The sequence below is a fragment of the Vespula vulgaris genome, chromosome 1, assembly GCF_905475345.1.
Source record: "Vespula vulgaris chromosome 1, iyVesVulg1.1, whole genome shotgun sequence".
NCBI lineage: Eukaryota > Metazoa > Arthropoda > Insecta > Hymenoptera > Vespidae > Vespula > Vespula vulgaris.
The window spans coordinates 15,614,858-15,630,822 of NC_066586.1; the positions used below are offsets into that span (position 1 = coordinate 15,614,858).

Here is a 15,965-nt window from a genome sequence, read left to right on the forward strand (position 1 = left end):
ACGGAATTATGGCACTGAGCCAAACCATGGGAGACGTTTCCAAAGCTGTTGAAAAAGTGAGAGAAAGAGAGAAAGAGAGAAAAAAATATTTTGTTTGCTTTACTCGTGAAAAGGAAGAAACATCCCTTCGAAAATCCTCTTATCATTATTATCATTTTTCCTCTCTCTCTCTCTCTCTCTCTCTTTCTCTTTTTCTCTCTTTTTCGTTTCTTCGCTTTCGTTGTTTTCGGTGCTGTAATATCATTTAATAATTTTGTTCGTTAATTTCAATATGATTATTGTATTTCTTCTTACCTTGTAAATCTCGTCGACGAGTCTCGTGAGCTCCTCGGTTTCCATGTTCGTCTCCCTTCGGTCTGAGTACTCCACTTGTTCACAGATTTCACGAGATGCTCATATTTTTCTGTCCACCAGAGACCGGATTTCACGTGGCCGCTCCACTTTCCCGATATAGAGAACGCTCGGAATCGGAAGCTAACGCGTCTCTTCTCTCCCTGTTTTCTCTTCGTTCTCTCTCGGTCTGAAACAAAAAGCGGCAAAAAAAAAGCAAGATAAATCGGCTGTTCTCTTTTCCAAATTCCAAGATTCCTGTAGTTTATTCAAATCGATCCATAATTACGAATTAAACTGGTTTTTTTTTCCTCCCAAAACGTAGAAGAGGTAACATTTTCATAATCGGGAGGAAAAAAGGGGAAAAAGAAAGAAAAGAAAAAACAGAAAGAAGATATAAATTTTAATTTCTCTCTCTTTCTCAAAAAAAAAAAAAAGAACAAACATGCACGCGCACGTACACACGTATAGACGTGCAAATAGAAAAATTTTAAGTTTAAAAATTATTATCCTAACAGAACGTCACGAGTATTCCTCCTACTCGGAATAATATTAAAACACTTATCGTTAGACTTATCCTAAATGCGCACAAGCTTTTTCATCTTCTTTTTTTTTTATTATTATTTTTTTTTTTATGCTAAATACTTTGACATTAAGAGTCACGGTTTCATAGCTTTTTTCTTCCCTCGTCGGGAAACTCGACGAAATCGGGTAATAATATCGCGTTACCGTCCCCGGACGTTTAATAAAGACGAACGTTATGAAGACCGACGGCTTTTATTCATGAGTCTTTTTCGTCTTTAATAAAAAGAACGAGATTTCGAGTTGAAAGTGACAAGCACAGGATTTCGATCGGATCCGACTTACATATATAAAGTTCGTAGACAAATAATTTTTTCCTCCTTCTTCTATCTCATAAAATTCATCGAAATTTTATGAGGGTCTACTTTTTTACGGGTAATATTTTTTTACTATTCTTAATATTTATAACATTTCAATATATTATAATACGAGGATAATCGTGGAAAGATGTTTTCGGCAGGTTTCTGCTTAGGCTTTAAACCGGCAACTTGCATTACTCATTCGTCGAAGGAGAGGTCACGTTTTCCAGGGTACTTTCATTCCGCAAGGACACCCAGTATGCGCACTAAGCGTATAGAAAGACACAGACAAAGACAGAGATAGAGACAGAGAGATAGAGATAGAGATAGAGATTGAGATAAATAGAGAAAGAGAAAGAGAGAAAAAGAGAGAAGGGGAAAAAGCCGCATAACTTCGATGTTTTATACCAACGAACACACGGACGATTGCTAGATTCTATTAATGTATTTGTGTGTCTCTCTGTCTGTGTATCTGTGTGTGTTTGTACGTTTGTATATCTCTGTACTTCTATGTGCACATAGGCGAACGGTTAAGGTGTCACGGATCGGCGATCGAGAGTCTCTCGCAGGTTTGCAACCTGATTCGAGAGCAGTTCGAAATCGAGAAATCGTGAAAGCAAGGTAAGACTTGCGGTAAGCAGCGCTAAACTGACAAACGACGAAGATACTCTATTGCTTCAATTTTCGAGATTTTTTCTTCCTTTCTTTCTTTCTTTACTTATTTATTTTCTTTTTCATGAGATTTCGCGATAAATTATGATCGATCATTATTTCTCACTTCAATATTTATCCAATCAATATAATTAAATATGCATCAGAAATGGGTTAGATAATAAGAGCAACGTCAAGTAGAAAAATTATACAAAGAAACGGAAAGAAAGAAAGAAAAAGTCACAGAAATATAATTAAAATTTCGAAGTGAACTCTTTCTCGAGAGAATCGAGATAGTGTGTTCGTCGGGTGCTATATTATAAACGTACTCTAAATAAAAATGAATTGAAAGAACGAAAAAAAGATGAATAAATAAAAAATTAAAAAAAAAGAAACAGGAAAAAGGAAGAATTAAAAATTTTTTTTAAATTAAAAATTAACAACAAAAAATTCAAAAAAAAAAAAAAAGCGACACGAGAAGATTTCTGCCCAGTATGTAAAATTCGTAGCTGTGCGTTTACGTTACGCTCGGCGGACCGTAAATACGAATAATTAAATAAAAGCATTAATTCGCATCGGAAAATAATTTACGCTCGATGTGCTCTCGAATAACTCTATGTGGCGATGTAGGCGAAAGCGAAGTATATACGGGGAGGAGAAGGAGTGAAAGGGGGAGGGGGGAAGGGAGATATTTAATTATCCTTCGATACACCGTCGATGAATAACGTAGGTCCACGGATTGACTGCGTTATACGTGTAAAAAAAAATGAAGAAGAAGAAAAAGAAAAAAGAAAAAAAACGGGTGAAAAAGAGTGGAAAAAAAAGAAAAAAAAAAGAGAAAAATTAAAAAAGAATATTTCGAGATATGCATTACACGTGGACATGCACGTGCAGATTTTAGTCGATCGATCGATTAATCAATCGATCGGTCGATCGGTAGATCGATCGGTCGGTTGGTCGATTGATCGATCGATCGATCGAGCTTCGAGATGCACGCACATTCCAGTTATATACTTCGAAACGTATCGATATGCTTTCGAAAGCTTTGAAGCGAATAAAATTCTCCGGTAAAATGGCCGAGTATAGTACTAAAGGTCATACCTTTAATCTGCTAGATCGATTGCGATCAAAATGTTCAATGATAAAAAGGAACTGCGATCAAAAAATTCAGTGATAAAAAAGAAAACAAAAAGAAGAAGAAGAAAAAAAGAAAAAATAAAAAAGAAAAACCGTGAAAACTTGTTCAACAAATTTTTAACAACTTCGATAAATTATTAAACCGAATTCGAACGAAGGATTTAATTTCTCTCGCGATCGACGATCCATCGTTTCTCACTTCTATTTGTTAACACATTAACGCGTTAAACGGATTTTATCATAATAAATCGATACATTCGATCATTCCCAATATAGATACGTTTCATAATTTTCTTTCTTTCTTTCTTTTTTTTTTTTTATTTTTTATAAAACATAAAAGATAAAGAAAAGAAAAGCTCATGTCGATTCTATCAGAAAATATACGTCCGATGAGAAATAAATGTTACAAGTTTAATAAATAAATTCAACGAAACGAAACGTTATCTCCGTTTAATACCATTCAACGTTTATTAATTAATTCAAAGTTTCCATTCTTCCGTTTTCCTCTATATCATTAAAATTTCTTATCAAAATAAATTTCCCTGCGTTCACGTTTTATAACGCATACGATCGACCATTTTATCAGTTTAACATATTCATTTTCTCCCTCTCTCTCCCTCTCTCGTTATCGATGAAATAGAGTAAAATACATCGGTGTTTCGTTAAATTATCAAACGTCTAGATACGCGAGATGAATTAGATATCGCTAGTTCGCTTTCGTTCGTTACGAGGCATAGCTTCGTTATGTCATTCTATGCGTTGCATATTTAATAGAGCGGTCGATAACCCACTACTATGTGTGTCTTCTCAAATCCGTGCTACTCTCACTTTTCTAGATCGTATCTCTTTCTCTCTTTCTCTTTTTCTATATATCTCTATCCTAGGATAAATTTCTCTTCTCAAAGTTTCGCAACGTTTCATAAGCGATATCTTTCTCTTTCTTAATCCGGTCTCGCGCTTGTATAAATATGTTATAAGTTCTAAAGAGCACGCGAAGTAATACGATCGGAACTATATAACGATATTTTTCTAAACTAAATTCAATAATACGAAGGAGATATTCGCGACATTCATCTTGAAAATCTCTACAAATTCGTCTAATGCTTAACCCCATAGAAACGATTTCGAACGAACGACTTGTCCGATCGGATGAGAACGTAGCGAGCGCCATCTCTGAATGCACGGTCGAAGTTCAAAATTGGCGGCAACTCAAATTTCATTTCTATTGAAACTACCAATGAAATCTCTTCGAGATACCTCGTGATCCGAAATTTCTGTTAGCAGAGAAATTTCCAATAAAAATAATTTTTAGAGAGCAAATAATGGTAAAAGATTCGTTCGTTGAAAGAAAAAAAAAAATACAGAGAAGGGAAATAAAAGAGAAAATAAAGAAAAAAGAAATAAAGGAGAGAGAAGAGAAACGAGGGATACTAGAGTTCATAACGAATAGGAGATTTGGTAAAAGAGGAAATGGGAGACGGGGCAAAGAGCGAGAATCGCGGTACGTCCAATAAATTTTCAACGAGGAAAAAGCGATTTCCGTATCGGAGCTTGGCCGGGCCGAGCACACTTTTGCGAGAGACCCGATAAAACACTCTGCCGTGAGAAAGGCGCAGTCCGCGGAATTCAGGACAAATTCCTGGTCATGCGGTGAGCGACGTCCTTTTCTCGTTTCTTTTTTTTCTTTCTCTTTCTTTCTTTCTTTCTTTCTTTCTTTCTTTCTCATTTTTTTCTTTGTGTTTTATCACTTTTACCATCTCCACCAATTCTCGTCCGCAACAAAAGAGAAAATGTAAAATATATTAAAGAAACGAGCGTGTGTGTGAGAGAGAGAATGATTTCATGCTGATATTCTGTCAATGTTAAAAAAAAAATTATTTAAACCTCTACATACACACACACACACGCGCGCGCGCGCGTATTATTTTAATATTTTTGAATTTTATAACATATTTTTTATATATTTTTTATATAATATATATTATAAATCTCGTATACTGATTTACTATAAATTTTCTTTTTGCATATTGTACGATATGTTATATATCTTTTTTCTTTTTATTCTAAAAAAAAAAAAGAAAAGAAAAATCGATTTACAGAGGGTTACTTCCAATCCGTGATTTAAAACGTGATGATACTCTTTCTTTTTTTTTTTAGTATATTTGATAAGCGAGAACATTGTGGTGAACAGAAAAAATCGCGATAATCCGCGTTCGAATCGAACAGAAAGCTTGCTCGAAGGAATGTCGTCCTGCTTCTTCTGTTGGAACGGTTATAAAACGGTGCTGATATCCTGCAGGCAGGAAAATACAGGCGTGCCCGTCGCTGTCGTTACACCTGCGACCGACCACAGTTTCTGTACATATGTATATAATATAGATAGGTGACAAGCCTGAGCTTTAAAAGGTGGAGTATTCAAAGTACATATACGAATATATATACATATATATATATACACACACACTTATAGGAATACACAGATGTATACATATATACGTACTTATGTATAAGAATAGACAAATACACATGACTACACGAGTAAATGCGTATGTATTTATATAAAAAATAATGCTAATAATTATAGACACCGGAACTCTTAAGTAAGTTGAAGTCGACATTAATTTTCATAATGAAATAAATCCACGTCCCTGACTTTCGACGATTATACACGTCGTTCATAATTATGCACATACATTTAAAAGTTGATTTAAAAGATTGTTTAACCTTGCTCGTTTCCTCTTAACGACATAAGGTATTCGTTGAAATTGTGAAAAGATTATTCCAAGAAAAAAAAAAAAATTTCAATCGTGTTGATCCATCGATCGATACAATCCGCTCGACTCGTCAAATGATAATTAATGTGGACCGTAGTTGTAAAAGTGAGTTATGATTAAACGAATTTAGTTCCATACACTGGTTCTTTAATATTATATGATACAAAACGAGAACTTGAATTAATTTAACTCTAATTTTGTTGTTTAAAGAGAGAGAGAGAGAGAGAGAGAGAGAGAGAGAGAGAGAGAGTGTGTGTGTATGTGTGCATGTATGGTGGTCGATTAAAATTCAGGATTCAGTTAAGCATACCACATATAGTACAATATATAGTAAATATTTCCTCATTCGACAAAGAAAATAGCAAAATCAAATATTATATAACATTGATGAAATTCTTGATAATATAACCTTTCTCGTAATTATAAAAATTAATTATTTCTTGTGTAATAATAGAAAAATTTGAACAAAATTATAGATCAAGGCCTTACACACAAGCGATACTTAATAAATTATTAAAACTAATAATTAACAAATCTATGTTTTTATAATCTGGAATCATATAAATAATATTCCAAGATAAAAATTATAGGTCAAGGTCTTTCGTATAGAAATATACGATAGGTATGATCGAATAAAAATTTGTTGAAATTTCAATGCAAAGAGAAAAAAAAAGAGAGAAAAAAAATCCTTTCTTCGCTCCTCCCATCCCAATAAAAAAAAAAATTAAAAAAAAATTAAAAAAAAAATAAAAAAAGAGAACAACCGGTGAAACGAACGCTAGCCGGACTAAATGCAAATGACGAATATGAATGCTAATTAGAGAATTAACGTCATTAGAGTCCTTTGATAAGTACTCCCTGAACGTATAGTCGTATTCAAATAATAAAAAGAATTCCTCGAGTTTGCATATGGAACCCTCGTCGGATGGCTCACATTATGTTCGTGCGCTGAAACCGTTCCCGAGGATTTTTCTTCTCTTCTATGGAAATATGTATTTTCGTTCGCTTTATTTCACACGGCAACATCTCCGACAAAACCAGAGATACGTACATAGATACCTGGCTCTGACGCATTGCCGGTTATAATAAACATTCTAATATCAAACGAGACGGAACGAGACGAACAAACAGGATCTACGATTAAAGTCTATATATCAAAGTCTATCTTGTTTATATATATATATATATATATATATATATATATGTGTTTTTTTTTATTTCGCTCGTTAAAGAATTTTCAAGAATATCCATGTCATCGGCAAATCATGATTTTACATCTAAATTGTATAATGAAATGATCATCGAAAAAAACGATATAACGTGAAATATATTAATCTCCGGTGTAGATATATTAACGTGCTATGAATTATTATCTTCTTGCTATCAAGTTATAATATAGATTATTATACTTTTACTAAATCTATCTATAATATAAATTATCATATTATAAATTATTATACTTTTACTATCTATCTATAATATAAATATAAATTATCGCGTATTATGCGTTATCGTACTTTTACTATCTACTTGTAATGTATATCGTTACACTACAAATTCATATCTATACACACACACACATATATATATATATATATATATATATATTTCTTTTTTTACGACAATGATCGTAAATATAAAATTTTAATGTGCGATTGAAAAAAAGAAAAATAAGAAGAAAAATTCCATAGACATTAAATTCGTTCGTCGTCCATGGCAAATCGTTCTCTAAATTGCGCTATTTTACAGAGTAAGAGAACGCAATCAGTAACCGTGTCGAGTCACTTTGGATTTCTCGCTGGACCGCTACTAATTTCTTATTCGAAGTTCGACGGCGCTCCAAGCGAGCGGGCAATTTTTCAATTAACCGGTTACACTCCGTTAAAGGAGACGGAACCGATGATAAAAGCCAGTGTTCCCTTTTTAAAGAAAGGAATGAACGAGCTGGGTAAGCGACTTCCTTCGCATGAAGCACCTTGCTCTCGAAATAATCGATTCGAGAGGAACGGTAACTACGGATAAGAAAAGTATGTCGTACGTCATCGTCATATATTCAAACCAATTTCGATCATGTCAGCCTCGCAATCTCTTTCATTACATCCGAGATCTTTTCGTAAATAACAATTAATCACTCATCGTTATTCGAAAAGAAATAAATTAATCACATACGAGGAAGTTAAAGAGTTTTTAATATTAATCAAAAAAAAAAAAAAAAATAAAAATAAAAAAGAAATGAAATAAAGCACACACACACACACACACACATACTAGATATATTGTATTTCATCATTTAAGCCAATTCCGATAAAATCGATATCTTTCGTCGGGTATATCTGTTCTTTAAATAAAAAACAATTAATCACGTATCTCGTTATTTCAAAATAAATAAAAAAGAAAAAGAAAAAAAAAAGGAAGAAATTAAATACAAGGAAATTGTATTCTTGAACATTGATCAGAAACATCAAATATACTGTAGATATTTCTCGTCGTCGTGAATTTAGGCCAATTTAGTTCCTTATTTCCGTCAGCCTCCTTATTTCTTTCATTATATGTCGATTTTTAAATAAATAACAATTAATCAATCACTCGTCGTTATTTCAGAATAAAAAAGCAAAGATAAGAAAATCAAAAGAATTTATCTTCCAACGTAAAAAGTATGTCGTATCTCTTCGGCATAAATTCAGGCCAATTTCAATGCTACCAGTTTTCCATTCTCTTACATCTGTGATCTTTAAACGAACGATGATTCATCGGATAAAAGAAAAAGAAAGAGAAAGAAAATCGTACGCTGCGAAGCCACATCATTTTTCAATATCAATCGAATAAGTAAATTCAAGAATGCGCCTTCATATTCTCTTTCATACGCTTGATCCTTCAAACAAATAACAAGATCCAATTTTATTAACAAAAAAAAAAAAAAAGAAAATAAGAAAAAAAAGAAAGAAAGAAAAAAGAAACAGAAAAGAAGAATTCAACAAATATCCCCAACACTTTTATACGCACAAAGCCATTTCATTGTATATCCATACATAGTAAATATTTCAATTGGAAAGTTGTTAATGTTAACTATCGGCGAAGAAATCGGAGGACTTTTACGCTCGAAAGACTACGCGGAGTTAGAATAGAGAAACGATGGTGCAAGAGTATCACGGCGATATTCGAGTTGCACGAGAGAGCCTGAAAACGACGCGTTGTTCGCCTCGCGGATGAAAGTAAGCGTAACAATTATGCCCCGTAAGAAAATAAACGTGCAGCTCTGGGGAGATAGTGCAACGGTTTAGGTATATATACTATGGTACACGAGAGGAGATCTCTGGCTATATGTATATCGGTGAGAACAGGAGAGAGAAAGGGAGAGAGAGAGAGAGAGAGAGAGAGAGAGAGACGGAAGAAAGGATAAAAAGAGAGAAAGAGAAAGAGAAAGAGAAAGAGAAAGAGAGAGAGAGAGAGAAAACGGCCTCTTTTTCCGTATACGTACGCAAGCAACTGCCACTAACCGGCCAGTTTCGCGTTCTCAATAATGCCGTCTGGTGAATCTATATGAATTTCTCGTACTCCGTTACAATGAGAGACGCACTAATTACGATGCACCTTGGCGAATGCAAAAAGCTGTGGGTGCGTGTAAGGGAAAGAGGGAGAGAGAAAGAGGAAATATGAAGAGAGACGAGCGTTCAGGTGGTTGAAAAGGAGTACCATGGATATTCTCTCTTTCTCTCTTTCTCTTTTTCTTTCTTTCTCACTCTCACTCGTTCAATCTCTCTCTTTCTCTCTCTCTCTCTCTCTTTCTCTTTCTCTTTCTCTCTTCAGACCGATGGTTCTCTGAAAGCTTTTCAATTGCTCGTTCCTACGGACGTAAATATTCGCTTAACTCTAACGGGAGAGGCTTCTTCTCAGAGAAAGAGGAGAAAGAAAAAAAAACGATAAACAGTGGCTGAGTGTCGAACTGGAAAAGTGATCGTTAACCCTTTCAACGGTGAATTAGAAAAAAAAATTAAAAAAGAAAGAAAAAAAAATTAACACAAATGTATGTGGGTGGTAGCTAAAAGTTATTTTCAAAAGTTTTTCAAATTAAATAAAATGAAAAGTAGATTTACGTATAACAAGGAAACGATCGTAAACATAGTAAAGTATTCGAATAAAAAGATTGTACGTATTCGATTGATTCGATGAATTAAAACAAGTAATCCATTCAAAACTTTTGTAAGCATACAGTTAAGTTATAGTGTGTGTATGTGTGTGTTGATATTATTCAAAAGATTTACATAATTAAAATAAACATAGTGAGAAAATGAGGAAATACAATTAAAATACGGGTTGTAAAGTTTTCATCTTTCTTCGATCTTCAATTATATCCAATTCGATTAATAATTCTAGATTGGTGGCTACCTACTAAAGTAATATTCAATTTTCTGATAATATTGGAATTCCAAAAGCTTGACGATGGACAGGAACGTGGAACGCGATGGGACATAGGACTAAATCGATAACTATAAGTATGGATGAAAAAATTCCATCGACGCCTCTTTACCACGAAGTACGTATATGGGATAAATACATGTATATGTATATATATATACGCGCACGCACACACGTACATATGAGTTCATACACACACATGAATATATACATACACATGCTCATACACACACACACACACACACACACACACACACACACACACACACACATAAAATATATATATGTACGTACGTATATATGTACATATGTATGTATGTATTTAGGTATGTATGTACGTATGTACGTACGTACGTATGTCTGTATTTAGGTATGTATGTATGTATGTATCTCTCTCTCTTTCTCTCTTTCTCTATCCGTGTGTGTGACTGAGCTGTTGTATCTACATATAACGTAAGTTCTCCATTTAGCGAGTGCGAAAATATAGGATGACGCGTTATGCGTTCTCGCATCGGTGCGTTCGACGTCCATAGAAAAATATGAATATTTCATCAGAGTGGCCTGTAGGGTGGCAGAAAAAGCTGCTAGACGATCGAAACGTCGAACGTGTTGCACTTAAAGTTAAGAGCATCAATAAATCAATCCAAAAATCAATGTTAAATATAATAAATTAATCTTCAACGACGGGTGCGTATTTGCAAAAATACGAAGTAAAAAAAAAGAAACATATTACTATTTAATATAACTTAATGGACGATACTCGATGTATCATGAGATTTTTGTTTAGAAAAAAAAAAAGAGAAGAAAGAAAGAAAGAAAAAATATTAATTTCATTCTTATATATATATATATATATATATATATATATATATATAAGATAAAAAAATATATAATAAGAATATATATAAGATAAAAAAAAAGATAATGTAATTCTTTGCTCAATTATTTCCCCTTTAATATTAAACATAACATAACTGGATAATATAATATTTCATTCCTGCACAATCTCGATTTCGATGCGCTTTAGAGGATTCATAAATAAAAAAAAGAAAAAAGAAAAAAAGATCTAAAAACAATTTCGTCCTATTAACATTCTAATCGTTTAAACGAGTCTAAATTTCAAACGAGAAGTACGCCTGTTGGTATAAGCATTTTAATTTTTTATTTTATTTATTTTTTTCTTCTTTCTTCTTTTTTTTTATTTTATACGAATATCCTGCAGTCATTATTCGTTTTCACTCATCGATCCGTTTCGAACAGGACTCGAGCTTTGTTTGAAAATTATGGAAATACCATGAAAACGTCATATACATCTGACCGAACAAGAGAGACAGAAAGAGAGAGAAAGAGAATGAAAGGGAAAGAGAGAAAAGGGAGAGAGAAAGACAAAACTCGAAAAGCGTGTCGAACGGGGATCGACGCAACAAACACAACACTTTTTTTCAGCGGTCAGATATCGAATCACTACCGGGAACGACGACGTCCACGCGAATTATCGTGCCAGGGGAGGAAAAATAAGCGGGCGATTGCCTGTTAAACGGTACACGAATGTCACGAGCAAACGAGGATTTACGTCCTATCGGAGCGACAGATAATTTACGCGCTTCTACGTTCACCCTGCGTGGAATAAATAAATAAATAAATAAATAAATAAATAAATAAATAAATAAATAAATAAATAAATAGGCGGAAAAATCCGGAACGCATCATGGATTTGAATCTAAACTTTCCAATGGAGAGACACTTAAATTGGTAGCTAAATTGGTTCGTTATTAAAGATCCATTTTTATTATAAGATTCATTGTAAAGTAAGTAAAAAAAAAAAAACATACACAGTGACAGACGCATGCACACACGCACATACTTATATACGTACATACATACATACACGCTCACGCTCGTTCGTTCATCTGACGAAAGCGATCTCTTCCTTGATTCCTGTAAAAGATAGACAGACAGACAAGTAGACAGACAGACAGACGGACAGACACACAGACAGACAGAGAAAGAGAGAGAGAAAGGGATAAAAGACTCGATGCACTTTCCCGATGAAAGTTCGACCCCGTCGAAAACATCGAAGAGTAGGGATTTCTCGCGAGACACGCAAGTCCCTTTTCATCGTCTAAACTTTTCCAACGGTGTCTTTTTCTCAACACTCACCTCTTCTCCAGTACCGATGCGATGACCTTTTCTTTTTTTGTTCGTCTTTTTTTCTTTCTCTTCTTTTTCTATTTCTTTTTTTTTTTTTACTTCCCCTCTGATCTGTCGCCACCTCTCGAAACCTCTTTTGGACGACGGCTACGAAGGAGAGAATCGATCGTCGAATCACTCGAAACCTCTCGTAGAAACTTTCCTCGATAAACTTTCCCGATGACGATTGGTAATATTACGAAGAGAGTTGTCAGAGAAAATATAATCAAATTGAACTATTAAAAAGAAACCCTCCAACTATATATGAGATTGTTATAAAAACAAACTAAAAAAAAAGAAAAAATATGCATATGTATATATGTATATATATATAAATATAAAATAAATAATTAGATAAATAAAAAAGAACAAAAATGGAAAACTGGCACCGATTTCTCAAGAAACACTTTCGATTGAGTTTCGATCAATTACGTTATTTCGAACGTAACACGCGTACTTTATATGTACGTATATGTAATCGACAGATTTTTAGAAAGATTTTTAGAAATATTCAAAGGAGAATATATCTACCTATATATATATTTTTATATGTACATATATATATATATATATATATATATATATATATATATATATAAAAAGAGAACGTGATAGCCGGCGAATAAACGACGACGAAGAAGAAACGAATCGAGACGACACGTTCGGTTTGGAGCGCGCGAAGCGACTGAGCCGCTTCCGAGTTTCGAAGCAGCTGCTCGTCGACCGACTTTGCCCGAACCAACGCCGCTCGTTTCTCGTATACGCTCGCTAGTTTCGTTCTCGTCGTAAGGCTTCGTCGTCGTTGTCGTCGTCGTTGTCGTCGTCGACGTCGACGTCGTCTTCGACACCATTGTCATCTTCGTCGTCGTCGTCGTCGTCGTCGTCGTCGTCGCAATCTGATTGCAAAATAATTTCTTCTCTCTCGCTCTCTCTCTTTCTTTTTCTTTTTTAATTCGATTTGCGTTAATTCAATGACGAAATCTGATGATCGTAAATGAAAATATATGAAACGTGTATCCTCTTACCAATCTGTATTCGAGTTTAGAATAAAACAATACTTTTGACTAATTTAAAAAAAAAATAATAATAAAATAATAGTGATATGAATAATATTATTATTAATAATAATAATAATAATAATAATGGTAATAATAATAATAAAATAAGATTATTACGTAATAATTCGTAATAATCTAAATAACTTATTCTCAAACTTTCTATAACAACGCCATGTAATTTCGATGTTGGATATAATTATTAAGTTCACATCGGAAGATTAATGTTTTCTAATTTTATATGTCGTATAATATAATTACACGCTACTGCGAGTTTCATCACATTTGAAACGTTTAAAGGAATTAGATTGTATAGGATTAATCTTAGAAAAATGAAAAAACATCGTTCGATTCTAACGAGCACAATTATAGTCGATTAAATAAGTTTGATATTTCCTACGTGATCAACTTGCGTAATCTTAAAAAATATTAATAACAATAATATAACTAATAATTATAGAAAAAAAACAACAACAAGAAGAAAACTGAAAAGAAAAAACTAAACAACTAGTTTCAATTAGGTCGGCCCAACGTTCTCTCGAAGACGTTGCGTCGGTTTAGAATTCTTCGCATCAGCGAAGAATCTTATCGTTAAATCCAAGCCACACTAAGTTCGATCCAATTAAGATCAAAAAGACTAATTGCACAGCTAGGGGAAGAAGGTATTTCCCAGAAAGCCAAGAGTCTTAATAATAATCTTTCAAAGAGAAAAAAAAAACAGACAAACGAAGAGAGAAAGAAAGAGAGAGATATAAAGATATGGAAGGAGAGAGCAATAGGCTTTATAGCTTAATATTTATGACGCCTACGTTACAAGATAATAATCAACAAGAGGTATCCACGTTTTTTTGGGGTCACGACGAAAGGAGGACTACGTTGGAATCCATCGAATCCTATCGGAATGTAGTAAAGGCCGATGAATGAAGGTCGAAGACGACAAAGCCGTACGACCGGTTGTCCTTTCTCTCTATCTATCTCTCTCTCTCTCTCTCTCTCTCTCTCTCTCTCTCTCTCTCCCTCTCCCTCTCTCTCTCTCTCTCCCTCTCTCTCTCTCTCTCTTTCTCTTTACTAGACATTTACTCTATCGGTATTTTATCTATTTTATTTTATAAATATCATCCGTCTTATTTCCTATGTATCTACTCATATATTTCTTAATTTTTAGATAATTGCTGATAAATATTAATACTTCGATCGGTCATTAAAACTTAAGTATAAAGTATTACGAAAAATGTAATTATATTAGATTTCGATACTCAATTCTTTATATTTTCATGTCTTCTTTAAGTTGATATATGTATATACTTTTCAGATCACTCCATCTTCTCGAAAGTTAATATTTGCAGATTATTATTTATATTCGATATAGTATTTCTTTCTTAAAATGAAACGCAAATTGAGTTATAAGAAGCTTAAAGATACTTTTTATGTATAGCGTTCGTGACTATCTTATTATAATCTAACCATGAAACGAAGTAATATTCGATAAATATAATTAATATGATAAATAAAATTATTAATACACACACACACACACACACACACACACACACACACACATTACATTTATACATGTATAGGCTGCTGTATGTATATATGTATATATAATATGTTATATGTACATATATATATATCTATATACATCTATATATATATATTAATATTAATGTACATACCTTCTATAAACGCAGGGCAATTTAAATACGCAAATCCAGGATAGGTATTATTAGAATCAACTTTCTAACCGTGAGAAAATCCTCGGAACGTGCCGCTTTTCGTCCTTCTTCCTCCGAGGACAATCTTGCACTGTAACAAAACGTTAAAGCAAAGGTAAATAACAAGAGGCGTAACACTTCGTAAACATTGGTTGTAAGTTCGGAATACTGTGGTCTCTCTTTCTCTGTTTCTCTCTCTCTGTTACTATATCTCTCTTTGTTGACATCGTACACCATTTGTGTATTTGAACTTGATGAGACACGAGAGAAAGAGACACGTTCGTTAAATCATCGAGTACTTTCTTGTATACATATTGTATTAAATAGATACATATCGTTTTTCTTTTTCTTCTATCAAAGGTTATAAGGAACGAAAGAATTCTCAGAATTCTTTTCAAGAACTTTTTCTCCTTTAACACACATTCAAAAACATAATACTAAATATATATATATATATATATTTTCTTACTATTAGACAATTAATTAACGAAGAAAAAAAGAGTAAGAAAGGAAACGTTACAAATTGCACGTTCACAAGATAACAAACAAAGTAGATTCTGTAGTTAAAGTCGTACGAGAAATGTCTGATTAATATCACAAGAATTTTATATACGTACGTATGTAATAAATTCCCTGACTTTCTCGTCATTGTTATTCTTTCGCTCATTCAATTTACTCATCGATATCTCGCGTTCTTACGATGCAATTTTTTCTATATATATATATATTTATACACATACACATACACACACCAATTGTGATCTATCGGCCATGTTCTCACGACGATTATACTTTTGAAGAACGCAATCGATTAAT

General features: G+C 33.3%; 1 protein-coding gene across 8 annotated transcripts in view; it reads right to left on the reverse strand.

Moving 5' to 3' along the window:
* LOC127061766 (GATA zinc finger domain-containing protein 14-like) overlaps positions 1–15,240 on the reverse strand; it is a 148,947-nt gene extending 133,707 nt beyond the window's left edge. The window contains exons 1-3 of one of the 8 annotated variants that reach the window (XM_050989114.1): positions 12,911–13,114; positions 12,350–12,487; positions 295–520 (exon numbers count right to left, since the gene is read on the reverse strand). In XM_050989114.1, the coding sequence (XP_050845071.1) occupies positions 295–339 (45 nt within the window). In that variant the 5' untranslated portion in view covers positions 340–520; positions 12,350–12,487; positions 12,911–13,114. Of the gene's footprint in view, positions 1–294; positions 521–12,065; positions 12,128–12,349; positions 12,666–12,910; positions 13,115–15,110 lie in introns of those variants that run through there. The other 7 variants (XM_050989104.1, XM_050989096.1, XM_050989123.1 and 4 more) reach the window with 7 other exon arrangements.
* Between the last annotated feature and the right edge of the window lie 725 nt (positions 15,241–15,965).